Source organism: Melanerpes formicivorus, unplaced genomic scaffold (genome assembly GCF_026170545.1).
Source record: "Melanerpes formicivorus ecotype bairdi unplaced genomic scaffold, bMelFor1.0.p_v2 SCAF_17, whole genome shotgun sequence".
Taxonomy (NCBI): domain Eukaryota; kingdom Metazoa; phylum Chordata; class Aves; order Piciformes; family Picidae; genus Melanerpes; species Melanerpes formicivorus.
In genome coordinates, this window is record NW_027142369.1 from 13,169,304 (window position 1) to 13,196,100 (window position 26,797).

The 26,797-nt window shown below is 43.6% G+C and overlaps 1 protein-coding gene across 10 annotated transcripts in view; it reads left to right on the top strand.

The window, feature by feature from the left end:
* SLC35F4 (solute carrier family 35 member F4) overlaps positions 1-26,275 on the top strand; it is a 133,863-nt gene extending 107,588 nt beyond the window's left edge. For 7 of the 10 annotated variants that reach the window (XM_068148999.1, XM_068149002.1, XM_068149000.1 and 4 more), the window contains 6 exons: positions 3,316-3,613; positions 12,487-12,706; positions 21,103-21,228; positions 22,556-22,748; positions 24,363-24,452; positions 25,789-26,275. In XM_068148999.1, coding sequence (XP_068005100.1) covers positions 3,316-3,613; positions 12,487-12,706; positions 21,103-21,228; positions 22,556-22,748; positions 24,363-24,452; positions 25,789-26,030 — 1,169 coding nt within the window. In that variant the 3' untranslated portion in view covers positions 26,031-26,275. Of the gene's footprint in view, positions 1-3,315; positions 3,614-12,486; positions 12,707-20,033; positions 20,048-20,069; positions 20,192-21,102; positions 21,229-22,555; positions 22,749-24,362; positions 24,453-25,788 lie in introns of those variants that run through there. The other 3 variants (XM_068149007.1, XM_068149008.1, XM_068149006.1) reach the window with 3 other exon arrangements.
* Positions 26,276-26,797: the final 522 nt, after the last annotated feature.

The window sequence follows — 26,797 nt, forward strand, 5'->3', positions numbered from 1 at the left end:
GGAGGTAGGAAAACAAATATGAATATTATTTTCTAGGAAGTAGTTGCCAAGCAGTCAAAAGAGTTCAGAAGAAAAAAGGTTTTGGTTTTCCTCATCTCACTCTTCTTACTTCCTTGTCACATGAGATATCTTATGTGAGAATTATGTTATAGACAAAAGGGCTATGCAGGGATATTTCTGCTAGCTGCCTTTCAGCACAGTTTGCCACTGATCACTGTCTTCTCCATGCAGTGTCATTTGCACTCTTTCCCTGGTGTTGCATCCTTGGCTTCTCAAATAGTTTCTGTGCTCTTGACAGGGCACGTTGGTTTGTTTGAGACAAAACTAAATGCAGGCACCAAGGATTTCTACCACCTTGCTAACTGTAAAATGCTGTCTGTCAACCACATTGGCTAATGAGTTTGTTTTCTCCTTGTTAGCATATCAGTCAGATCTGAACACAAGTGCTGCTTTCTAGCTTGCTCTAGCCCCGGCTTCATGACCTCACCATGTGTCTTTGAGTTCAAGCCCTGTAATTGTTGTTAAGAACATGTCTTATTCTTTGGCCAAGGTTTAGGTGTGTACATCCTATGGGTTTTGAAAGCAACTATCAAGCTACTATGTCACTTTGGCCAGGGATCCATCTCAGTTTCTCTTACATTAAATGTAAACATCTACTGCAGGGAGTAGTAAGTGCTTTCAGCGGACTTAGACACATATAAGATTGAAATCAGATCCTTTCTTACCATGTCTGTCCATTATCATTAAATATGAAGGGGCCCCAGACAGCACATTTAGTCTGAATACAGTTATTTGATAACTACATTACATGGGATGGATTCTACCCATTAAGCTCTTAGAAAAACTCCCTGCTGTACATTCAATCAGGCTAAAATGTACATAGATCTTTAAATACAAGGTAGGACTTCTAAGTGTATATTTCTGTGCCTCTCCCTCATTAAAACCTGAGACTGTAAAATCTAAGTCAAATCCTAATGATTGTGTCATGTGCAGTAACAGCAATTACTTGGTCATTTGGTAATTGAAAACCAGAAAAACAGGATAAAAATGCTTCAGGTTTTTTTTTGTTATTGTATGATTATTTTAACTGTTATCTGAAGGAGGACTAATTGCATGGTACTTTTGCTTAGCAGTAAAACCTGCAATTGCATGTTACATAATATAATCTTTTTAGGCCATTCTAACTCGCAAATAATCTGTAATTTACTTTTTAATAGAAAATGTCAGTCATTATTAGTACCATAAAAACACTTATTTTCTCTCAGCAGCCAAAGAGAATGCTAAAATGATGCTTGCCTTTTCAGACCTGTGCCTGATTATTCTCTGCATGTTTTTAATAAGCCTGTAATTTTATTTAAATTCTTGATTCACCACAAAACAATGGAGCCACTGAATGCTGGTTATTTTTAGGCCAAAAAAACAAACTATACAATTACCATTATGAAAAGCTCTGTGTCCTGGTTAGGAAAACTCTCGGTTACAAATGTGCTCCCTGCTATGATGAATTGCTTTTTGCATCTAATGTTGGTCTAATGCAATAACTTGGAAATTGTTTGATGTTTCTTTTGGTTTTTTACAGAAACAGTAATAGAAAATAAAAGGAAAACCTGAGTCTGAAAGGGTCCCTTTTTCCCATTTAAGTTGAATGTAGCATGTGTGCTCTCACTGCAGTGGATTTATTGCTTCTTTTAATGTCAACAGTTATATATTTTCTTATATATATCACATCTTAAATATATCATATGCAACAGATAATTGTTATGATTAAGAATAGAATCATAGAATCATTTTGGTGGGAAGAGACCTTTAAAAGATCATCAGGTCCAACCGTTAACTGAAGGCTGTAGTATTGAGGAGGAACTCCTGTTTCATCTGTATATAATACTGTAACTAGTTTTAGCCGTCCCAGTTCAAAGGAGACAGGGATCTACTGCAGAGAGTCCAACGAGGAGCTACGAGGATGACTAAGGGACTTGAATATCTCTGCTATAAAGAAAGAGTGAGAGACCTGTTTAGGTTGGAGAAGAGAAGGCTGAGAAAGGATTTAATGTCTAATATATTAATGTCTATAAATATCTGAGGAGTGGGTGTCAAGACTGAAGTGACAATCTCTCTTTGGTGGTGCCTAGTGATAGAAAAAGGAGCAAGGGCATAAACTGTAACGAAGGAGGTTCAACATCAACATGAGGAGGAATTTCTTCACTGTGAGGGCAACAGAGCACTGAAACAGGCTGCCCAGAGAGGTTGTAGAGTCCTCTCTGGAGACATTCAAGACCTGTCTGTATGCATTCCTGTGTGGCCTGCCCTAGGTGATCCTGCTTTGGCAGGGGGGTTGGGTTAGATGATCTCTAGAGGTCCCTTCCAACCCCTAGCATTCTATGATTCTACCAAACTGATGTGATATGGTCTAACTGGGTAAATGGTTGGAGTTCAGTGCTGGCACATGAGCTCATGGGGCCACAATTATACTGCTTCTCAGTATCAGCACCGTGCAAGCTTCTGTTTTCAGCAGGGATCAATGAAATCAAAATGAGGTTCATGGGCTGCACCTCTGGAAGGTGAAAATAAGTCACCAGTCAGTAAGATTAAGTTCTGTACACTTCTTTTAGTAAATTGGCAGCAGTCTGCAGATCAGATCTGAAAAGTACTGTACCAAAAAGGGAAATGACAATTTTCCAGTTCCTTCTTGTTTGTGTGAAGAAGCTTATTTCCAGGTGTGCCAAGATTTGGTTTTGTCCAGTTTCCTTTTTTAACTTCAAAGCTGTAAATGCACCAACTTGACAGAAAATAGCCTTTCTCCACTCGGGTATATAAACCCACCAAACTTGTTCATTTTTTCTCTCCCAGCTTGCAAATTAAAAAATGGTTCTTGAGTTAATTCTTCAATAATAAGAACTTGTTGCTGGCTTCAGATGTAGAGCCTCAGATAGCTTTTGTTGCACACACGCACCATAGTTGACTTGATAATGCTGTTGGTTCCAAGGAAGGTAGCTGTGCTGCAGAGGTTTGGCTGACAGAAGGAGGAAAGGGCTGATAAAGCAAACACTGACAACAGCTTAACTGTAATGCTCTTACCTCAGGCCTTGGTATCATGTTTGTGTTTTGTTCCTATCCTCTTGAAAAGACAGGGATGGTATTACTGAAGTATTTTTGTGCCAGGACTTCAGTTTTTGTGGGGCATATAGGAATTATGGGGAGAAGGCAAGGAGAGATGCTTTGTGTCTCAGTCAGAAGGGGAAATTTTGCCAAGAGTCGTTTTAAATGGTTTCATAATTTGTGCAACTCTGCTCTTTTTTATTTTCTTTTCCTTTTCAGGAGAAGAAGGAACACAAATGCACACAGAGAGCAGCAGCCAAGAAGCTGAAGGACAGACACGATGCCAGTCTTGCACATCCACATTCCTCAAGCTTATCTGGAGATTTCTGATCATTCTGTCCGTCTTTTCCTCCTGGGTTGGGACCACGCAGTTTGTCAAAATCACGTATGAGACCTTTGACTGTCCTTTTTTCATGACTTGGTTCTCAACAAACTGGAACATAATGGTTTTTCCCATTTATTATTCTGGGCACCTTGCAACTGCACAGGAAAAGCAGTCTCCAATCAAAAAATTCAGGTAGGTTTTACCGTGGCAATGCCCTTTTAATCAACCTGATTTCTGTGGACTGAGATCAGTGCTCTTCTGATTTTGACCCATGGTGTCACAAAGCAGAATAAAGGTCATGCTGCAGAAAGTCTCATTCATAAAGAGCTTAAAGAAGGCTAATGAGTGATATGTGCTCGAGTAAATACATAATGGATTGTTAGAAGGGTGTTTTACTGAGTTAAAAAGGCCAGTAATTTGCTTATTATGTGATCTAATACCTCTATTTTTGCCTTTTAGTCTCAGTCAGGCCATTAATGAATCTGTTCTGGTCTATTATGATAAAACAGTAGTCTAAAGTGCAACCAAAACAACAGTGAAGATGAAATGTGCTCAAAGTTGAGCAGGTGGTTTCCATGTGCATGACCATGGCTTGCTGTCTATGCAGGATGAAAACTGCCCTTTTCTTCTTCTGATATACCATAGCATGGAGGAAGAGCATCCTTGTAGCCTTCTCGGCTCTCTTTTTTATGTGGGGTAGGAAGTAAAGGAGGTTGTAGACTCTTGGGTTTCCTACCCCTGTAGCTCTGAGGGTTAAGATAACATAGCTGAGTGACTTGTCAGCCTGATGAAATTATGTGAAGGCTTTGTCCCATCTTCTGAGAGACTCCATGTGGAAATGCCTCTTCCTCTGTTGCAAAACCCAGGGCAAGACATCCCTCTGACTCCAGCCTTTATGCTACATGGCTGCATGCTGTAACCTTCAGTGCAAAGGAGCCCATAGCATGAGCAGAGGTGGAAATTTATAAATCTCCCTCAGCAGCTGCTGTGAAATCATAGGAATACAAGACTGGAGAGGAACCCAAAGATTACCCAGTCCAGCCACTTGCACTGCATTAGGGATGAGCTGGCTTAGCTTCACCCTAGCCAATTCTTAAGAAAGCCTTATCTAATCTGTCCTCAGACCCTGGGAGTACCACCATGTTCTGGGACAATTAATTTCCCAGTTCCTCCTCTACTTCCATTATTCTACTGATCCGACAATTATGTAGAAGCTGCTTTAAAGGATTGAACTAAATTCTGCTTGCCAAGAGGCAACACACCTTGCTTATGGAGGGGAGAAATTCACAGGGGCCAGATTCTGTTGCTCCAGTATAGACTTGCTTAGAAATCAATCTTCCTGGCTTCAGCAGAGTTGTCAGTTCTGCAAGGTATTAACCAGCCAGACCATGTTCCTGGTGACAGAGGGTTCAGCACAGCTGTCACAGAACACACAGGGAATTCAGTTTGTGACTGTCAGGCTGGAGTTTATGTAGCAGGGCCAAATTCTTCCCTCAGATGCTTTTGCCAGGGTCTGGGATGTAATTTGTCCCTAAATTATCATTTCTGTCAAATCAGCATGGGTACAGTTGAACAGTTGCACTTAATTAACTGCTTCTCTGTAAACCCTGATGCTTTTTACTTTAATGATGACTCCATTTGGATTCTTGCTGGAGCATTTGTGAGAACATGAACCATGCAGCTTGGCTCCTGGATATGGAGTCAAGTAATACCAAACACACAGCAATTAAGGAAGAGGGTGAGAATGTATGTCTCTGCAGGTAGATCATCTGCAGTTAGTTGGTCGATAATGTATCCATCTGAGCAAAGTTTGGGGCAAAACATTTGTGGCAATGCAGGATGTAAGTGTGCTTAAATAATTGTTACATTTCCCAAGCTGGTAGGAGTTTAGCTTTTAAGGTTGAGGACATATTTACATGCCCAGAGGACTTTCTGCACACATGGTGATGTGAAGCACATTTGTGAATGTGTGGAATCAAGAAACTGGTGTTAGAGCTGATGGGCCAACAGAAAGGCAACTTCCCAGCATATTTCCTTCTCCAGATATATCAATAATTCATATCTCAAGGAGGAGGGAACAGCTGGCAAATACTGACTTTAAGATGGGGACCCAGTTATGACTTGACAAGCCAAAAATCTGTACATTTAGATATGGTAATGGACATCTCCTCAGTATGAGGTCTTGATTTTCTGATAACTTAAAGAATTGAAAAGCATCATTTGTAGTTTTTAAAGTCAGAGTTATAAACAGATTTAGTTTGGAAAGGATCTTTGGAGGTCATTTAACCCAGAACAGAGCTCTCTTCCAAGCTAAATCAATTGCTTTTCTAATTGTTTGGTTTATGTTCTTCATATCATTGCTGTTACAGGCCTTTCTATTACCTTTTGGAAGATTTGTTGTTGCTTCATTTGTTGGTTTTATTTCTGTGAACTAGCTCATTCTTGTCAATAAAGCCCATCCTATAAGTGATTGCAAGTCTGTCTCAGAGTTCAGAGGTGACTTGTTTTTGTGTTTCTGGAGGATGTAGTTATTCACTAGATGCTTTAAAGACACATGACATTTTGTCCAGCAGATGTTCCCAGTGGATCAGAAAAAACTGTGATATCTTTGCAGAGATCAGTGATCATGTGTGTGACTTGCAGAGTGCTGCCCCAGGCTGGCAAAGCTGCACAGAGCCACTGTTACTTTAATAAATCCTACTTGGAAAGGTAGGAGTCTCAGTCGTCAACTTTAAGTTGGCTCTCTGGAAGGTTTATAATCTTTGAGATGGTAAATTGTGTATGTCACCTTTCACAGTGAGATTAACTTTTGTGGTCAAGTGCATTAAGAAGAGTGTGACCAGAAGATCAAGATCCCTCTACTCTGTCGTAGTGAGGTCAATTCTGGAGTATTGTGTCCAGTTCTGAGCTCCCCAGTTCAAGAGAGAGACAAGGAACTCTCAAGAAAGAGAGTCCAGCAGAGACTGGGGAGATGATATGGGGACTGGAGCATCTCTGGCAAGGAGAGGCTGAGAGACCTGGGGCTCTTTAGCCTGGAGCAGAGCAGACTGAGAGTGAAGCTTCTCAATGCTGATCAATATCTAAGGGGTGGCTGTCAAGAGGATGGGTCCAGATGCTTTTCAGTGGTGCCCAGTAACAGGACAAGAGGAAACAGGCACAGACAAGGACACAGGGAGTGATTTCCCATTGGAATGGGCTGCCCGTGGAGGTGGTGGAGTCACCATCATTGGAGGTGTTCAGGAGGAGACTTGATGGGGTGCTTGGTGCCATGGTTTAGTTGATTAGGTGGGTTGGATTGGTTGATGGGTTGGATGTGATGATCTTGAAGGTCTCTTCCAACCTGGTCTGGTCTATTCTATTCTATTCTATTCTATTCTATTCTATTCTATTCTATTCTATTCTATTCTATTCTATTCTATTCTATTCTATCCTATACACAGGAAAAGTTTTTTTCCTGTGAGGGTGCTGAAGCACTGGACCAGGCTGCCCAGAGAGGTTGTGGAGTCATCTCCTCTGGAGAGATTCCAAACCCACCTGGACATAATCCTGTGCAACCTGCTCTGTGTGACCCTGCTTGACCAGAGGGGTTAGAATAGATTATCTCCAGAAGTCCCTTCTAAACCCCACCATTCTGTGATTCTATGAGTCTGTCTTAAAAACTCATTCATGGTTATTACTGCCCTGCTGCATTTCGGTAAGGTGTCTTGATTATCACAGAGTGCCAGGCTGAAAGGGACCCCAAGGATCATCTGGTCAACCTTTCTAGGCAATAGTATAACTTGAATGAGATGGCCCAGCTATCTGCCAGAAGACGCAGCCCATGGATTCTCTTCTGTATTGTGGATAAAAGATATGTCCCACATAAAGAGCTTGAAACTCCTTGCATTAGTGTGAATAAAATTATCTGAGGCTCAGTAAGCTCAGCAATGAGAAATAGGAAACCCTGCCAGTGTTTACCACCACAGAAAGACTGCACAGACTTGACACAGGATGCTAACAGAGTTACGATTTGGAATAAGTGGATGATATTTTCAATGTCAATAACTTTTGCCTCTCCATCCCCTGTCTTGGCTTCTTAAGGGAAAACACTGTGACATCACAGGATGTTAGGGGTTGGAAGGGACCTCTGGAGATCAAGTCCAAACCCCTGCCAGAGCAGGACCATAGACTCTAGCACAGGTCACACAGGAACACATCCCGATGGGTCTTGAAAGTCTCCAGAGAAGATGACTCCACAACCTCTCTGGGAAGCCTGTTCCAGTGCTCTGTGACTCTCACAGTGAAGAAGTTCCTCCTCACATTGAGGTGGATGCAGTGTTCCAGGTGGGGCCTCACTAGGGCAGAGTACAGAGGGAGCAGAACCTGGACATACTCCTCTTAATGCACCCCAGGATCCCATTGGCCTTTTTGGCCACAAGGGCACACTGCTGTCCCATGGATAACTTCTTGTCCACCAGGACTCCCAGGCTCTTCTCCACAGGGCTGCTCTCCAGCAGATCACCTCCTAACCTGTACTGCTGCAGTTTATTATTCCTTCCCACGTGCAGGACTCTGCACTTACCCTTGTTGAACCTCATTAGGTTCCTCTCTGTCCAGCTCTCTAGTCTGTCTAAGTCTCGCTGAATGGCTCCACAGCCTTCAGGCTTATCAGCCAAGCCTCCCAGTTTGGTATCATCCTGGAGCAGCTTTCTGTCAGAATATATTCATGATGCAATAGTTGAAGTTAGTCCTACAGGCACTATGCAGCCTTGAGGCAATGGATAGGAAGGGCATTGGTAGATGCAGGTTTAATAAACACAAATATGTTGAGAAGAGTTGGGTTTTTTAGCAAGAAGGATAACAAGATGTGAACATCACTTGAAGTAAAAACAGGACCATAAGCAGCTGATATTTGTTGTCATTGGTCATCTGCAAGTTTGTCACCTACTATCTCTCCATCTATGTTGCAGCATTAGTTCAGTCCACTTAGAGAACAGCACTGCAAATCTAGATCTTCCCTGTAAAGGTTTCTCAGAGGAGAAGTGAGGATCTCTGTTGCCTGAAGCTCTCCAGCCCCAAATGGCTCAAGAGTAAGGAAGATGATCAGCAGCAGAGAACAAGGGCTTCCCTTGGACCATTCCTGTTGGGAGACAGCATTCCTCTGGTGTGGCTTCCCACACCACTCACTTGCTTATGCAAGAGCTTCCTGCACAATTCCCTTTCCTTTTGCTCCAGCTCTGGAGCAGACAAGTACAGCTGGCCAGGCTCTTTCTTAATGTTCATGCTGGATCCATGCTGGAAAGCACATCACCATTACTCTGCTTGGTGTCTGTCTCCTGAACTGAAGCTGGAAGATGTTTTATTGTAGCAGATGCCATCACTTAGATAGAAAGCCCAAATGGTACAGTAACAACTTGTGCTCACACAGGGTCCCATGGTGCTTCTTGCTATCTTAATGCCACTGCAGGCCTTGTCAAGTTTTAATCTGGGTGGTGGAATTGCATCCTCTGTGTTCACATTACCCCAGGTAGCTTCTGTTAGCTCTGTTTTTTTCTATAAGCTGTTTTAAAACTAGCTGCTGCATTACACTCCAGAGGCTGCTGTGCATCAGAGGTGAATAAACCCATTCTTCTGCAGGGACTGCCATCAGAATAATGAAGAGGTGAGGCAAGCTATTTAGTGGGTGCCAGAGGCAAAGCTACATGACTGCCTGAGGTGCTGTAATTCCTGAGAGCATGGCACACTGCCCAGCCCTGATGGCTGAGGGCTACCTGCAAATAAAAAGAGCTATTTATGTTACAGGGCAGGTTTTAAATAGACTTCTTCTCCATTTGGAAATAGTTTGTGTCATAGTTTCAGGGTCAGCTGCCCTTAGATATGTCTCTGCCTTTAAGCCAACACAGCCTACAGATAACTGTATGGGGAGGGATCCATGGAGCCCTCTCTCCTGAGCCTGGGGTTTTAATCACTATTGTGGCTGATGACTCCTGTGAGTTTAATTTTAGTTGCATGCCAAAGAAGATGAGTTAACCACTGAACCACCAGCCCTCACAAAGCTCCAGGCAATATACTGTAGCCATGACTGTTGAAAATAAAGTATTCATCCTGTCTCCTCATTCTCTGAGCATTGTTCCTGAGTTTTTCTAGGCACAGAGGTGAATTCATCAGGTCTCTGTCTTGCTCAGCACAACCTTTTCACAGCTCTTTGCTGTTAACCAAGAGGGAAGAACCACTGGTCCTGTTTTGTCTGGTCATTGTATGCTGCTATATGTTATGGAGTCTCTTCCATCTGCTTTAACAGTCTATTGCCTGGGACCTGGGAAGTGTTTCTGATTTCTTTTCTTAGCAGTGAATCTGTGCTTTATCCCTCCTACTGCTTCTGGGAACTCAAAGATAAGAGACATTTACAATGCGGCCACAACTGCCTCTCCCAAATAGTTGACAGGCCATAAAGTCTAACCCAGAATAAGGTAATAGTCACTGAATCCTCCACTTGAGAATTTACAGTCAGGGTACTTCAGACTCCATTCACCTGACTTGACTTGAAGTTTCTCTCTGAGTTGACATCCCAGAGATCTGCAGAACAACAAAACCTGACCAGTTCTGCCATCTTTCCTCCCCTCCTTTGGAAGCTGCCCGCTCCTCTACAGAGGAGCTTATTCCCAGCATGTCCATGGCAGTGGGGGGCCATGATGGATGACAAGGATGTCATTTCCCATGGCACATTAGTAGAAGATCTTTTCCTGCTGACTTGCAGACTGCACCAGAGTGCTGTGCTTGGTTGATTTTGCTATTACCATTTTGAGTGTAGCACAGGGGTACTTAAACTGTGTCCTGCATTGCTGTAAACAGCCCAAGCACCTTTCTCTTTTGTTCTAATACAGCACAAGCTTGTTTCTTCAAATAGAGATCCTGATACCTTCTGAGACAGGTTGGATTTACAGCTGTGTAATGCTCCAATTGTGCATCAAAATCCATGGCAGAATTCCTACTGGACTGAAGAGAGCAGGCCCCATAGAGGTCTGTAGATCACAATGCAGAGCTATTCTTCCCAGGAGATAGGGTATTCTGCCTCTGGCTCCATGTAATAGTGACACAGATGTGGTGCATCCAGGGAAAAGGCCACATGTTTTGAAGTGAGACATAGTCTGAGCTCAGAATCACCCACTGCAACCACCTGAGTCTCATGGGTAGAAAAACGCCTTTTAAACATAAACTTTATCTACATGTCAACACACATTCTAGTCTGTGCTACCACTGAGTTAGTTTTCAGACAAGGAAGCTCTTTACCTCTAAGGGCTGTTGAAATTAGTGATATACAAGCCTACAGTCAAACTTAAGAATTAATTTATTTACCTCACTGAGTATTTGCTTTTGCACCCCAGATGGATGATGCATACCACTGGCTAGTCTCTATGTAGAACATGTCTGTTCTGATCTTTGGAGAACAAGCTGATGTCTGAGAACTCCGAGGTCAACCAGAGTAAAGGAGATAATTAGCAGATCCTCCTGTGCCTGAGTGTTAATTTGTTGGACACCCCGGCACAGAGTTTCAGAAAGGAATTTATCATTGCCAGAAGTGACTGCTTTGTACCTCAGGTTATTTTAGTGGCAGCAGCGAATGAATGGTCATTAAGTTGGACATAGTGAGTCTCCTTTATTACACAGGTGTTATTATTCTACTTTCCTTGAAATGAGAGTACTCTTTTCAATTCTTTATACTAAACCCCACAGTATTTTTAACAGCAGAATTTCACAGAACTACTGAAAGTGCCTTAGAAGGCCTGAAAATGATACTGTCTTTAAGGCATAGCCAAATCAGGATAATTATTGTGCCACCACCCTCTATAAATAACAAATTATTTTGACTTCACATTGCAGTGCTTTCTTTGAAGTTACTAATTAGTTCTAAATAATCACTGTTTTAGCAATCTTCCAACCAGCTGTGTTTGGTTGTGAGCACTTTGAGACCCTGATGTCTCATGGCATTTAGATTAGTCCTTTAATGTTGCCTCATTGCAGTTTGATGGTACTTTGCTTCACTCTATTGGTGTTTCAGTTTTATGAAGCATTCACTTGTGAGTTCTCTCAGGTTTTCGAGGTGTTGGAAGGCATGGCATGTCAAGAAATGAAGCAAGGTTACCAAGAATATATCGAATCCCTTTAAGCATGAATGCAGCTAGTGGAGTTGCTGAGAACTGTCATTCCTAATTGGGAAAAGTAGAGATGTTTCAGGAGGGGTGTAGTTGGTAGCCTTCAGTCAAGCTGCTTGTCTGAGTACTCAATTGTGGGGATTGCCACACTCAATCTCCTCTTAGTCCATGTAGGTACCACGTGTTCCAGGAGAGCTGTCCAGGAAAGCAGCATCTTCTGAGCTGACTCTTCCCTTTTGTGAATTCCTAAGAAACAAACAACTCAAGCTGTGTGTGACACACTGTTTGGGAAAGCAGACATGTTGTTTGCAATTAAGTCCACAAAGAAGCCTCTCTAAGCCAACACAACTTTTCACTGTAGGATAAATTGAAGCTGTCAAATACCCTTTTCTCCTCTTTCCTCTCTTCCACTCTTGGTGGCTGGTGGCTGACTATCCCCCTGTGGTGATGTCTCTGGCAGGATTTTTGAGTGTCTTTAGGCAATTTTTAAAGCTTACTTGGCCATGTGCGAGAATCTATTTCAATAGGAATAAAAATAGGCTTTGGAGCAAAGTAAGAAAAATTGCCAAGCTACATAGCAGAAACAGAGGTTATAATCCCTCTGTTCATGGCCTTGGAGCAGAGTCTAAGAACTCTCAGTGTGTTATAGATAACTTTCATTTCTGTGTGTGAGTCCCTGGGATTACTCTTGTGGAAAGTGTGATTATTCCAGGTAAGGTACTTCTTTTCTCTTCGTGAAACTGTTGTTTTAAGAAGATTGTGTGTGTGTGTTTTTTCCTCTATGTAAATAAAACAGTAAGATTCTTACCTGTGTGTGTGGTGTAGTTAGGAAAAGCACTTAACTGAATGTGATAAGTCTAATGAATGTTTGCTGTGCTGGAGTGAATGCCAAAGAAAATCCTGGCTGAGTTTTAAACTCTTTTCTTTTCATAGGGAATGCAGTCGGATTTTTGGTGAAGATGGTCTGACGCTGAAACTCTTTCTTAAAAGGACTGCTCCCTTTTCTATTCTGTGGACTTTGACTAACTACCTGTACTTACTGGCTTTAAAGAAGCTGACAGCCACAGACGTCTCTGCTCTATTCTGTTGTAACAAAGCTTTTGTCTTCTTGCTTTCTTGGATTGTGCTGAAAGACAGGTTCATGGGAGCAAGGGTAATGGCATGCCTGATTTTCAACTCTCTTTAGTTTTCATAATTGCCCTTAAGCCCATAAGTTATTGTGCTGCCATAGTGCTGCTTGCATTATGGTGTACATATACCATGAAGCCATTTCTCATTTAATTTTATGACACAAACCTAAGGCTGAAGATCAGTTTAGAGATCTCAAACTCCAGAAGTAACTTGATGTGGGACTTTCAAGAAGCTGTTACAGCTAAATGCAATTTGAAGAATTGGAATAGGTGGACTTGCAGCTGCATATTCTGTGTTGGGTTACAGTACTAAAGTACAGTCAGTTAATTTTATTTTAAACATAGTGATGAATGCTTACATTCTAAGCAAAGCAATTTCATTCCTTGTTTAGGTAGATAGCTGTTTTCAAGGTGTAATGTAATTTTCTTATGCCACTCAATTACTTTGTATACACACATATGCATATGCCAAATGTGGTTTCAAAGGAACAGCAACTGTTTCCACTGAAGTGTTGTAGGACTCATTGGCAGTCATATGTACTCTGCAAAAAGGAAAGGGAAAAAAACCAAAATCACAGAATGTTAGGGGTTGGAAAGGACCTCAAAAGGTCATCTAATCCAACCCCCCTGCCAGAGCAGGATCACCTATGCTAGAACACACTGGAATGCATCCAGACAGGTTTTTAATGTCTCCAGAGAGGGAGATGAGATGATGCATGCCTGGCTCTGGAGGAAAAGAAATCCTATTTCCTGTAATTTTACATACACAAATCTTCTAATATACAGCACTTTGAACTGCTGACTTTGTTTTGGCTAAGGAGTAGCTACACTTCCTGCCACCTCTGCTGATGTGGATTCACCCACTGAGATGGCTCAAGGTCTAATGGTCATGTTGGGTACTGTCCTGACTGAACCATCAAGAAGCTTTGCATTTCACTGGGGACTGGCATGGCTCAGGCTGAGATGTCTGTGACCAGAACGGGCCACAAGTAGTTTGGTTCAAGTACCATGGGGAGCATGACGGATCAGGACACTCATCTGAGTGATTTTATTCTTTTTTGAATGAGCACAGCAGGGTTTTTTTTTGTGTTTTTTTTTTTTTTTTTATTAGTAGGACAGAAGGATTCAGAAGGGAAAGGAAAAGGCCTCCTGTTTCAGATAATCTAGCTCTTGGAGCAGCCAACAGCCCACTCAACAGAGCACTGTGCTTGTGGTTTAGGTATGCAAGAGGAAATGTAAGGGTGGTGAGACACTGGGACAGTTTTCCCAGGGAGGTTGTGGATGCCTCCTCCCTGGAAGTGCTCAAGGCCAGGTTGGATGAGGCCTTGAGCAACTTGGTCCTAGTGGAGTGTGTCCTTGCCACTGCCAGGGGGGTTGGAACTATATGTTCTTCAATGTCTCTTTCAACACAAACCATTGTATGAATCTATTAATTTCTTTAAATAAAACAATTCCTCTAATTTTCTGTTGTGGGAGGGCTGGCTGGGCAGCTAATGCTGGCACAGAGCTGTATGTGCCATCACGCGAGTGAGCTTTTGAATAGCAATCTGCCAGGAGGTTGGGGTTTTTGACTGGCTCAGTGGAGGGTCTGTCCAAACCAGGCAAAGTCAAGGAGGTGAATCTGTGTTGCACTGGAGCATCTGCTTTATGAGGAAAGGCTGATAAACCCTTAGTTCTTTAGCTGGGAGAAAATAGAGAAGGAGTTCTTACTAAGATCTAAAGGATGAACATCAAGAGGATGGGTCTGGACTCAATTCAGTGCTGCCCAGTAACAGGATGAGGGGCAATGGACACAAACTGGAACACAGGGAATTGCACCTAAACATAACGAAAAACCTCTTTCCTGTGAGGGCACTGAAGCACTGGACCAAGCTGCCCAGAGAGGTTGTAGAGTCTCTCCAGAGGTCTCTTCCAGCCCCTACCATTCTGTGATTCAGTGTTTCGCAGAGCTCAGCCATAGTGTCCTTGAAGGTAAGAACACCGACATTTCATCTTGCAGTGCTGTGGCCATCCACCTGTGTATCTTATTTCATATCCAACATAAAATGTGGAAGTGTCAGGTAAATGTGACCTACTCTCAGCCTGCCAAGGGCTATCTCAAAAGACTAAGCAGGGTTTGAAATCCTCAGTTCTTCCCTACAACGATGAACAGGAATGGTTACTCTGCCCCTTGATGATCTCAGGTTCCAGCTGAAAAACAAAACAAAGCAAACCGAAACAAAAGCAAGTTGTACCCTTTAAGCTAATTTAGCCCTTTAAGCCAATTTTGGTCTCAAAGTAGTGTCTTCGTAGAAGACCAAATATAGCTTTTCTATTTTCCTAGCCTACTCTATTAAGAAACTTGGAGACAAATGCTAAATCTGTTTTCAGTTATTAGTTGTTTTTTACTGACTACAAACACTGTAAGCTGTAAGCGCTGCGAGGTTTGCACAAGAGAAAACCTGGCAGAAGTGAGCAGCAAATCCTGCACATAAAAGAACCCGGGTTTAGTTGCTAAATGGCAGATTGTGGATGCACTGTGCAGGCAAGGTAATTAGAAGCATTTCCCAGCAGCCCTCCTGCCAGAATAACACTTAATAGTGTTAATAACCATGCAGGAGAGTGTTTGAGAACTAAAATAGGACAAAACAACAGAGACTCCGCCTTTTGTGCTTTGAATGCCTCTACTGCTTTCACCCCCGGCCTCTCAGAGAGCAAAGTGTAATTAGGTTATTTGGCCAGCAAGGAGACGAAAAGAAATAAGGGTTTAATCATATACTCTGAGCCAGTGTTTTCGTGAAAGCACTTAGCACCCAGGAGCACAGCCAGTTTTTCAAAGGAGCTCAGCTGCCTACAACTTTCAGAGCCTCAGAGCCGTCGGGCACGTCTGCAGTGCATTGGAGGTGGAGATGGAGCTGGCGCCTGTGTGCCTTAGTTTTTATCTGCCTGGGCTTGAGAACCAGCAGCTGTCTCAGTGACTCTGCAGCAGATTTCCAGCATCACCAGCTCCCTGCCCACTTAGTGTTTCTGCAGGCAGTTTCCAAACTGCCTGCAGATTCCCAAACTGCCTGCAGATTCCCATGGGTGCACAGGAGCCACACGGCCAGCTGCCTGATGCCTCTCCAGTCCCCTGGCTGTGTGCTGGCACACCACTCCCACACGGCTCAGGAAGCAGCTGCTGGCCAAGCTGGAGGGCTGAATTTTCTGATGGGCTGTCTAAAGACAAATCTGTCTTGCTGGTCACCTTATGGTACAGCATAATCTTGCTGGTCAGAGTGCTGACTAGCTGCAGAAGGACTGCTGGGGGCTGCATGGAAAGGTTCTGCCGTGGTTGTGTTTGAGCTACCTGAGCTGCATGTTCTGCAGTGAGCACCACATGCCCTCAGTGGTGATACCGCAGCAAGTAAAGAAGCTTGCACCCAACCCAAGAGAGAAAAACAGCTGGAGAAAGAGTATTCATGTGAGAAGGACATAGCAGTGATTCTATAGCTATTTACCTATAAGAGTCATGCAGGTAGACCTTAGGAGTCTTGAAGTACCTATTGCCTTCATAAGGAAACACAGCAAAATCCCTGCCTGCACCATAATTTTCTTTGCTCGGACACTTCTGACTATGTCACAAATGAATAATGTATCCATGTTACACTTGGCTCAGAGCAAACACAAATATTTAAAAGGCTTCATGTATTTGAGGCGTTCTGATGGCTGGAGTGTTGCTTATATATAGCCATGAGCTTAAAGGTTTGCATGTTGAAGGTCCTTGGTGTGTTTCATGTATGAAATTGAATTAATGCTTCTTGGGAACATACAGAGTGGTTTGGGGGATGTTTTTGCTCTCCAAAAGGTTGACTCTGGTCTGGAGCCAGGTTTCTTTACTGCATCATCTCATTTTCTGCTGTGCTCCACATGGGAACAAAATTGTCCTTGAGTAAAATTTTGGTCAGCCTTGCTCTCTTCTGGGGGAAAAGCAAAAAAGGAGTCAGTCAGACTAATTTAGTTTCTTACCTTGGAGGCTTTAAAGGAAGTTACTTCTCTCTTCCATTAATTAAAGGCCTTGTTTAATGAGCCGTCATCTACAACAACCAACTTTGCTTCACTGTCACCCTATGGCTTACAGAATGCTGCAGAATGTGCTCTCAGGTTTCTAAAGCACACACGTGACAATTGCCAGGAAGATATAAACTGGGCTAATGCGGTGGTGTACGATTGGCAGGAAGAGCTTTGAATGTGAAACCTAAGTAACATTCTTACATGTTTTCCACTATTTATCTAATGCCTTATGAGGTGGTGCTCCATATATGTCCATCAATGTAGTTGTTTCAGGGAAAAACATGCTTGGCTTTTAAAATGTTTGATTAATCTAGGAAACTGGCTCTCTAAATTTGGAATAGTCAGACTGGGAAGATGTATTGGCTTGGGGAAGTGTGGCTGGAAAGTTGTCTGGCAGAAAGGGACCTGGGGGCTCTAATCAACAAGCAACTGGATATGAGCCAGCAGTGTTTCCAGGTGGCAGAGAAAGCCAATGATATCCTGGCTTGTATCAGAAATAGTGTGACCAGCAGGAGTAGGGCAGTGGTTGTCCCCCTGTACTCAGCGTTGGTGAGGCCATGTCTCGAGTACTGTGTTCATTTTTGAGTACCTCACTGAGGCACTGGAGCAGGTGCAAAGAAGAGCAACTAAGTTGGTGAAGGGCCTAGAGAATACATCTTACGAAAAATGGCTGAGGAAACTGGGACTGTTCTGTTTGAGGAAGAGGACACTGAGGAGAGACCTTATCACCCTCTACAACTACCTGAAAGGACAATATAGAGAGGTAGGTGCTGGTCTCTTCTCAGAGGCAATTAGTCATAGAACAAGAGAGAATGACCTCAAGCTGCAGCAGGGTAGGTTTAAGTTGGACATCAGAAGAAAGATTTTCACTGAAAGAGTAGTCAGGCCCTGGAACAGACTGCCCAGGGAGGTGGCTAAGTAACCATCCCTGGATGTTTAAAGGTAATTTAGATGTGGCAAGTAGTGATATGGTTTAGTAATGAACTTGGTGGAGTTTGTTCGATCTGATGATCTCAGTCTGAGATTTCCCAATAGGAAGAATCTCCTACTAGGGATGATGTATCTACTCATTTTCACTATTAGAAGGAAAGGTCTCACTTGCTGGGTCTGAGTGATGAGTGCACCAAGAGTTAAATTCCCTCCTTTCCCTTGGAAGGAGGGGATAACTATGTTGGACTTTTTTTTTTTCTTCCTTGTAGGAGACATTGCTTGAAATATTCCAGCTGAAATATTCCAGCTGACAGCTGAAATACTACATGTGAACTTACAGGCAAGGCAAGATGTATAGTGCAGCCTGCGATGAAACTGTCCAGACAGTGCAGCAGGGCAAGGGGTGTCCTCTGCAAACTGACAGCAGAGGTCATGATGATATCCGAGAGGTCATGGGTGGAATTCTGCATTGCTTCAAGGCTGAGACTTCTATAGTATTTGTATCTTGGGGTGAGCTGTATGAAGAAGCGTTGCACAATTACATTGCTAATAAAATACTCATTAGACCAGGTAATAGGAAGAAGTTCTCTAAGGGCTGTTCCTGCTGAATTTGACCGTAACTCCTTCTAAGAGAATGTAACCTTGTTTTGCTCCCCAGTCCTCAGGAAGGTGTAAGGTTAGGGATCAAAATAAGCATTGCTGCATCTTGAGTGGTGTGTGTCCAGTGCCAGGTGTGCTCTGACTTTTTGGCAGGGTGAACATCAGAGGGTGAGGTCTTCCAGCACCTTCTCTTTTAAAAAGAGTGAAGGCCAGATTCCCATGTAAGCACTGGAAAAGGCAGCATGCTCCCCTGTCCTCCTCAGCAGCTCACCAGTGAGAGCCCTACATGCAGAGATCATAGTCTCTGGATGAAGGAACGCAAGCCCTCCTCCAGGATGGTGTCACTACTGGAATGTTATTCTGCGAAGGATGGGATGGAAGCCATCTGGTTCCCTCTAAATTCTTTCTAGAGTTCACTGAACCATTGCATTACACCTGAGAGACTGTGAGTACTTATGTGACTCCAGCTTTTGTCATTGTGTCAGGAGGCCTAGATTTCAAGTGCCATTTCATGGTGAATTGGGTGGTATCAGTAGTATCTTCAGGTTTAGATGACTTCAAGGAGGATACCTGTGTGCCTTAGTAACTGGGAGAATAGGGATAATGTGATAAGGAAGAGATGTTCCCTTGTGAAGATGTTAGCCTAGGTGCCTATGGGGTTTAGGAGCACTAACATTTTTACCGGTAGACTCAGAGATTTGGCCCCATTGTGGGAGTTGATTCTTGATTTCGTGTTGTCCCCCATGCATGGACACCTTTAGCTGAGTTGGGCATGTGTCCCTGTCCCATGAGTCCCCTGAAACATGATTGTGCTCTGCTGACTAGCTCTGCTGAAATTGGTTTGTGGAATTTTTGTGTTTGTTGCCTCAGTCTGGCTCATATCTGCTCAGTATGAGTATCAGTGGGTTTTCTGGCTCCTTTGAGATCTGAAGGTCAGACTTCTCTGTAAAAGGGCATGTGATTTGATCAAAACACCTTTACAGTCTGTGGTGTGAAGCACATGAAGCTTAGGTTTTTCTAGTAGAAAGTATTTCTGAAGTGAAGTTTAATGAGGTTTTCCAGGAAGTGAGTGTTCACCTCATATTGATACTGGATCAAGAATTGTACCAGAGCTGCAGGAGCAAGAAGGTAAAAAGTCTGACTCAGCAGTTGAGTTTGGGAGCCAGTGTGGCAGTGCTTGTAGGGGCTAATGCTGCTGAGGTGAATCATGTTATTTCTTCCTTTGAAGAAGGCACAGCAATGGGAAAAGCCTGCCTTGCCTGTCCACTGAGGAGCTGTGTGATTTAATGGTTATCTGGGAGCAGAAAACAAGGTCTGAACTTAAGACGTTGCTGCTGATTTTGTAACAGCCAGCTTTGGGTATCTATCTGCATTTGTGCATCTGCTCTAAACCCAGCTCTGCTACACGTATAATCTTTTTATAATGAGAAAGTGTTTAATGTACTGCTATTAAAAAAAAAAAACAAACAAAAAAGGACTGTATACCCCCCTGTCTTTCAGAAATGGGGCTGTGGTTTTCCACAGGTCTGAGGAAACACGTTTCCCTCTTCAGTCCGTGGAAGCCAGGTAGTCAATGTCTTTGAAATTCAGATTCTATATTTACCTGCTGAGGGTAGTTCAGTAGAGAGAGGAAATTTCTTTAAGAATAAAACACGCTGGGATCCCTACTGTTTCCTTAAGGTCCTTGAAGTCAAGACCCAGGATTTCAGATATGGTCTACTTAATTATTTCTGTTCTTTTTCTTTGAAGCTCCTTAGAAGCTCTGTGTGGGATTTCCAAATGAGGCCAAAAACCTAAGCATAAAGGTAAAGGCTTCATAAAGAAATTTGGTCATGTCTGGCCAAGAAAGCTGTCAGGGCTGTTAGGAAGTACCAGAACAGCCAGAGCAGCCTGGAAGAACTCCTGGTTGTATGCTGGTATTCTGCACTCCTGGAGTGGTGTCCAGAAAGGTCAGCCATCTAAATATCTCCAATTCAAGTAAAATTGGTACTATTGCTAAATATTTTTCTTGTTATGTAGTAGAGCATAGTGTCTTAAAATGTCTTGGAGTCATAGCTCCAGTGTGGATGCTTATCTTAGTCCTCATCTGGAGTACTGTGTCCAGTTCTGGGGCCCTCAACACAGGAACACCTGATGGAGCAGGTCCAGAGGAGGGCCACAAAAATTATCATAGGGCTGGAGCACCTGCCCTATGAAGACAGATTGAGAGAGTTTGTGTTATTCAGCATGGAGAAGGTTCCAGGGAGACCTTATAGCAGCCTTCCAGTGCCTGAAAGGGGCCTACAAGAATGGTGGGGAGGGACTGTTTACAAGGGCTTGTAGCACTAGTACAAGGGGCAGTGGTTTTAAACTAAAGAAGGATAGCTTTAGATTGGACATTGGGAAGAAATTCTTTATTGCAAGGGTGGTGGAAAAGTGGAACAGTTTATGCAGGGAGGTGGTGGAGGCCCCATCATTGAAGACATTCAAGGTCAGACTCAATGGTGCTCTGAGCAACCTGATCTAGCTGGGGTTGTCCCTGCTTCCAACATGGGGGTTGGACTAGATGACCTTCAAAGGTCCCTTCCAACCCAATGCATTCTATGATTCTATGAAATACTTAATGATAAATGCTCTGTCAGTAGATCCCAGAAGAATTTGCAGTGCTCTAGATCCACATCACTGTCAGTGCCTAAGCTTCCATTAGGTTTTACGTCTATCCCAACCATACTTATTTCCCCTCTTTAAGAGAGAGCAAGAGAGCTTCAAGTGAGAGAAAGTCGCTAGTGGTGCTGATTGCCACCCCCCCTCCAGCCATAACCTCACTGTGTGTGTAATGAAACCCCGCTGAGCTGTGTGTTGCTGTGCTTTGTCTGTGCAGATAGTTGCGGCAATAATGGCCATCACGGGCATCGTCATGATGGCTTATGCAGATGGTTTCCAGGGTGATTCCATCATCGGGGTGGCCTATGCTGTTGGATCAGCCTCTACATCTGCGCTCTATAAGGTAGGGTCAGAACTGTTTGTTGGTAGTGTTCTTACGTTCGTTAACATCAGGTGCTAAAAACACAGGAGCACAAAGTGAATCACTGAAAGACAAATGTTCTGTTTTATTGACTCGATGATCTCAAAGGTCTTTTCCAACCTGGGTAATTCTAATTCTAATTTATCCATCCTGCATCATTCATACCATGACTAGGGCCACATCACAATGTCAGGAAGTCTACTATGAGGGTAATTAGTTGTCAGCTGCCAAATACTGAGAATAACTTTGTTTTACAAGCAAAGTCTCCATTACCATGATGCAAGGAGTTTAGGATCATGTTTTAATCATTTCCTGCCACCACAGTTAGTACACACTGTTCTTACAGGATGTGCTGTAGGCAGCATGGAGAAGATGCTGGATGTGGGTAGAGCTTTCCCTGAGTGGGGACAAGCAAGCAGCTCATCCCTGGTCTGCACTGCAGCTCTCTTGTGTATTCTGTGCTCTCCCCTGCAAGTGCCTGGCACAGGTGATGCATTGAGATATACAGGGCTTTGTCCCCTGCTTCAAAGTAGTGGCTGCTCTTGAAGGTGAGAAATGAAGGCAGGGATGTGGCTGAGTTAGAAACAGGTTGGGCTGAATGTGGTTGCGTTTGTTGTCATCTCAGGGAGGTTGACATCTGTGGACAAAAAGAGAAGAAATTTAGACTTAATTGTAGAGGGATGAGAAGTCGCCTCCCAACCTGCTCTAGTCAAAAATGTACCTGCTCACTGCAAGGGGGTTGGACCACATGACCTTTAAAGGTCCCTTCCAGCCCAAATAATTCTGATTCTATGATCCACAAGTCACTCAAAGGTGTATGAATTCAGGCTCATGTAGGACAAATCCTCTGTGAAGCTGGGGCTGCCTGTGAATCTGAAAGAAGTCCCTCCAGGCTGGGCTTTCCTCTCACAGAAGGTTCATGCTGTGAAAGCCACTGGAGTCCTGTCACATATCCTAACAGTGCCAAGCACAGCCCAAATCCTGTGACTTCACTGCATGAACGATATCGTCCTTGGGTTCTTTGTTATGTTTGCTCTTGATGGCATTTTGCATTAAGCCTTGTACAAACACTACGATCCTCATGGCAATGGTATCCTAGAACACGGCGCTAACATACAGGCAAGGGCACGAATATGACCAAAGCTCCTCTTGCAAAACTCTCCTGTAGGAAAGGGCTGAGTTGCGGCACACTGTTCTGGTCAGGGCTGTCCCATATCCCACTCTCCCCAAGGAGCACTCTGTGCAGGAGGACTTTGTTTCCTGTGACAGGCATGAATTTTGAACCCCTCTTCTCTCCTTTTCTGTACAGGTTTTGTTCAAAATGTTTCTTGGAAGTGCAAACTTTGGGGAAGCAGCTCATTTTGTTTCTACGCTGGGCTTCTTCAATTTAATCTTCATCTCTGTTACCCCAATCATACTGTATTTTACAAAAGTGGAGTACTGGTCTCCCTTCTCTGCTGTGCCCTGGGGTTACCTGTGTGGCGTTGCTGGCCTCTGGTTAGGTACGTGATGAAAGATTTATTCATTTTTCTAGCTCTTCTCCTCTCCCCCTGTACAAAACTAGCCTCGGGTGCAAATAATTCCCTCCCCCATCCCCCCACCAAACACACACTTAGGCAGAAGAGCTCTCTCACAGATGAAAGCTGATCACAGTGCAAATGGGTACTCCTTGAAAAATACTGATAGTAATTGTCCACTCCTCACCTTTGCATTCCTACTGTAGTTCCATTGGTATTTCCCTGTTTCTGGCACAGCTTGATTCCTGTAGATCATGTTTCAAAGGGTTGCATGTACCCCGGTAGGTCCTGGCTGATGCAGAGACCCACAACACTGGAACACCTTTCTGTGAGTGCTGCAGGGCTCTGTGTAGAGCTCACATAGTTTTGTGTTAGCCTGCAAAGGCTGCTAGTCTTCCAGGATGTGTAGGTGTGCTGAGGGGCATGGTTTAGTGGTGGACATGGCAGTGTCAGGTTAATGGCTGGACTTAGTCTTAAATGTCTTTTCCAACCTAAATGATTCTGTGATTCTATTCTCCTCCAGTCTTCACTTTCCCCCCTGCCCTTCCACAACACTCCCTCTTTGAGAACTACAATTTCTGTCCTCTAGACAGGCAGAATATCTACTGGATTCAACCCAGGGCTGTTTTAATTTCCAGATATCACTACATCCCTTCTTTAGTAAAGTCTCTATTATTTCATAATTGAAGAGCTTTTTGTCTCCACTATGAGTATATTAAGTGGAAGCAAAGAGGATATTGTTGCCTGTTATGCAGCCCATCTATGTGGATGTCCACAGACATGGTCAGGCTGAGCTGAGGTACTGTGAGCACCTTGATGCTGCTCTGGACAAAACTACAGCTGCCCCATGAATATCTAATGGAGAGAAAGTAAGGATAATGTACCATCAAGCAATCTACCCAAGTGTATAATCCTCACCATGAGGGAACAACCTTGTGGAGCAAACAAACTCCCTCCTTTTATGTAGGGGACTCATCAGTAGGACTGGGTGGTGGACAATCAAGGGGGACCTGGTCTGTTGCTGCATCATCAACCCCTGTCTGCAAGAGCTGGAAGTATCTCTAGGGAATGATATGATAAGGAAGTTTTTGTAGTTTGCATTTGATCTCTCCAGGAAATTTGATCTGGCTGGGAATGTTGCCATGTGAAAAAACACAAAACAAAACAAACAACCCATAAATTAAATGTGTTGAAAGTTTATATACTTCTGTCAGCTTTCATTTTGCCTTTAACATGGTAGCAAGACTCTATGGTCTCACTCCAGTCAGCTTATTTCACAGTTACCTTCATCAGCTAATTGTATTTAGTGTCCTTTAGATCATGAGCTCCACCTTTGATGTGTGATCTAACTAGAGGGGTGTGCAGCCTTTCATCAGGGAAATGTCCTGCTATGACAAGGACAACCCAGCCTCAGGCAGGAGGGGCAGCTGGGATCACCAACCTTCTGGTAGAAGAGAAATGATGGATTATGGCAGCAAAACTATGTTGTTGGTATCAACATATAATATATGCATACATCATACCTGGAGGGTCAAGGTGGAGGAGAGGAGCCTCACTCCAGTGTTTTTCCCCACAACCATGTATTTTTTTCTCTCCTAGCTTTCAATATTCTGGTTAACGTTGGTGTCGTGCTTACATACCCCATCCTGATCTCTATTGGCACAGTGCTTAGCGTCCCTGGAAATGCAGGTACAAGTATCATGAAGGTGGTGGAAAAATAAGCCTGCAGGCATGAAACAGTTTGTCTGAATGTTGTCACATATTTCAAACCCAGCTCGGTCCCCCCCAGCTTCCACAGATGCTCCTGGATGGTGAATGTTTCAGCTGGTGAAAGCCTTGAGATTTTATCTTGTCTCCTTTCTCTGGGAATAAGAGGATGTGCGCATACCGTGCAGAGAGTGGAGGGCAGGCTGATCCTTAGCCAGTATCCCAGACGTGGGGCTTGTGGTCATCGTGCTGCTGCCGTGGCTCAGCACTGTGCTGGTGACCTGCCATGCAGCAGTGGAGCTGGAAGTATATGTGGCAGTTTACTCTAGAGTCCTGTCTTCTTAACTAGGCTCATCTCTGCTCTTCAGTCTCCTCCTCCACCTCATTAGCCTCTCAATGTTCTGAGCACGTTCTCAAAGAAAAATCTATCCTTAAGACAATGCAGGTCAGAGCTGCAAAACACTCAGTACCCTTAAGAGGCTGCTGAAGGGCTCAGATGTGCTGCTGTTGCAGGTTGTGGAGTTTGGAGGCTGAGTCTGGAGGCACTGACTCCAGCTGTCTAACCTGCAAGCTGCTCTCCCCATCACTGCTCTCTGCAGCCCAGGGAAACATACTGCTGGTGCAATGTGCAGTAGACAAAGAATTACCATAAAGTACCTTCCTTTTTGGAGCAGAAATGGAAACACTGAGGCTCAGATCAGCCCTACAAGGCTTCTTCAGAGCCTACTTGAAAGTGATGAGGAGGAGATACAGCACTTCCAGTACAGCAGTCTAAAGTCAAAGCTGTTCTTTAACTCAAGGAGCTGGTCACTCCCAGAGGATTTTTCAGCCTGAAGAGAAGGCTCCATGAAGACCTTATTGTGGCCTTTCAGTACTTAAAGGGGGCCTATAAGAAAGATGGGGACATAATTTTTAGCAGAGATTGTTGTGACAGGACAGGGGGTGGTGGTTTGAAAATAGGGGAGATTTAGACTAGGTACAAGGAAGAAATGTTTTACAATAAAGATGATGAGACACTGGCCCAGGTTGCCCGGAGAGGTGGTAGATGCCCCATTCCTGCAAGCATTCCAGGTCATGTTATCTGGGCTCTGAGCAACCTGCTCTAGTTGCAGATGTCCTGTGCTGACTGCAGGGGTGTTTGAGTAGATGACCTTTAAAGGTCCTTTCCAACCCAAACCCTTCTATGATTAATTAAGAGTGATGGGGCCAGTGTCACTGCCAGAGTGCAACACGCAGATTACTGAGACCTGCCAGGCTGGTCTAATGGTATAGATCATCCTGCTGCAGTTTTAACACCATTGTTATTTCTTCTTCCCAGCTGTGGACCTGTTGAAGCACAAAATGATCTTCAGTGTAGTGAGACTGGGAGCCACCATCATCATCTGCGTTGGGTTTCTGCTGATGCTGCTCCCTGAGGAGTGGGATGAAATAACACTGAGGTTCATCAACAGCTTGAAAGAGAAGAAAAGTGAGGATCATGCTGATGATATCACAGACTCCAGTGTACACACGAGAAGCAGAAGTAGAGCTAATGGGACAGTGTCTATACCACTAGCTTAGGGCTGGTGGACTTTAACTGCACGCAGATGTATATTCTGTGAATATAGCTTAAATTTCACCACTGCTTGTATGCTTAAGCCCAACATTTACTCTGAACTGGAGATGAACTGTAAGATAAGAGAAATACATCTATTATAAATGTTTACATTTATACACTTATCAAGGAACGGGTGTAAATAACAACAATAAAATGTTTTGTAATAAAACAACACTTGAGCTCTTGTCTGACGGAGGGGGTGGGTTTAAAATAGGGATCAAGTCCACACTGTTTATCTCTTTTTGCTGGCAAAAAGAGATGTGTTCTCAAGGGTACAAATCTTTGAATTTAACATGTTGACACATCTTCAAAATAAAGCAACCTTTTGGTGAGGTTGTGGTTTGGAGAAACCATTTCAGACCTTTCCTGGCATTTTTGAGAATTGCTTCTGAGAGAGGCCGATGTTCACATTGATATTAGGAGAATATTCAGTGACCTGCAAAACACTAACTTTTCACTCATGTTCATGTGAAATGTGTGATGAAAGTGACTTTGCACTTAACCTGTACATGCTACAGTGCTTCTAGCTCAGAGATGTGGTGTTGCAAGCTTGTCTCCTGTCCACTGAATGTTGTGCCTGTAACCAGCAGAAATCCAAGGCTCAGAACTGATGTCCTAACCCACACAACATCAGTGGTGGCAGGGGTACAGTTAGGCACTGATGAAACACCTCACCTCCCAGTCCTGTTGGAAGAGAGTGGTCTGTTGCTGAACATAGGAGAACAGATGA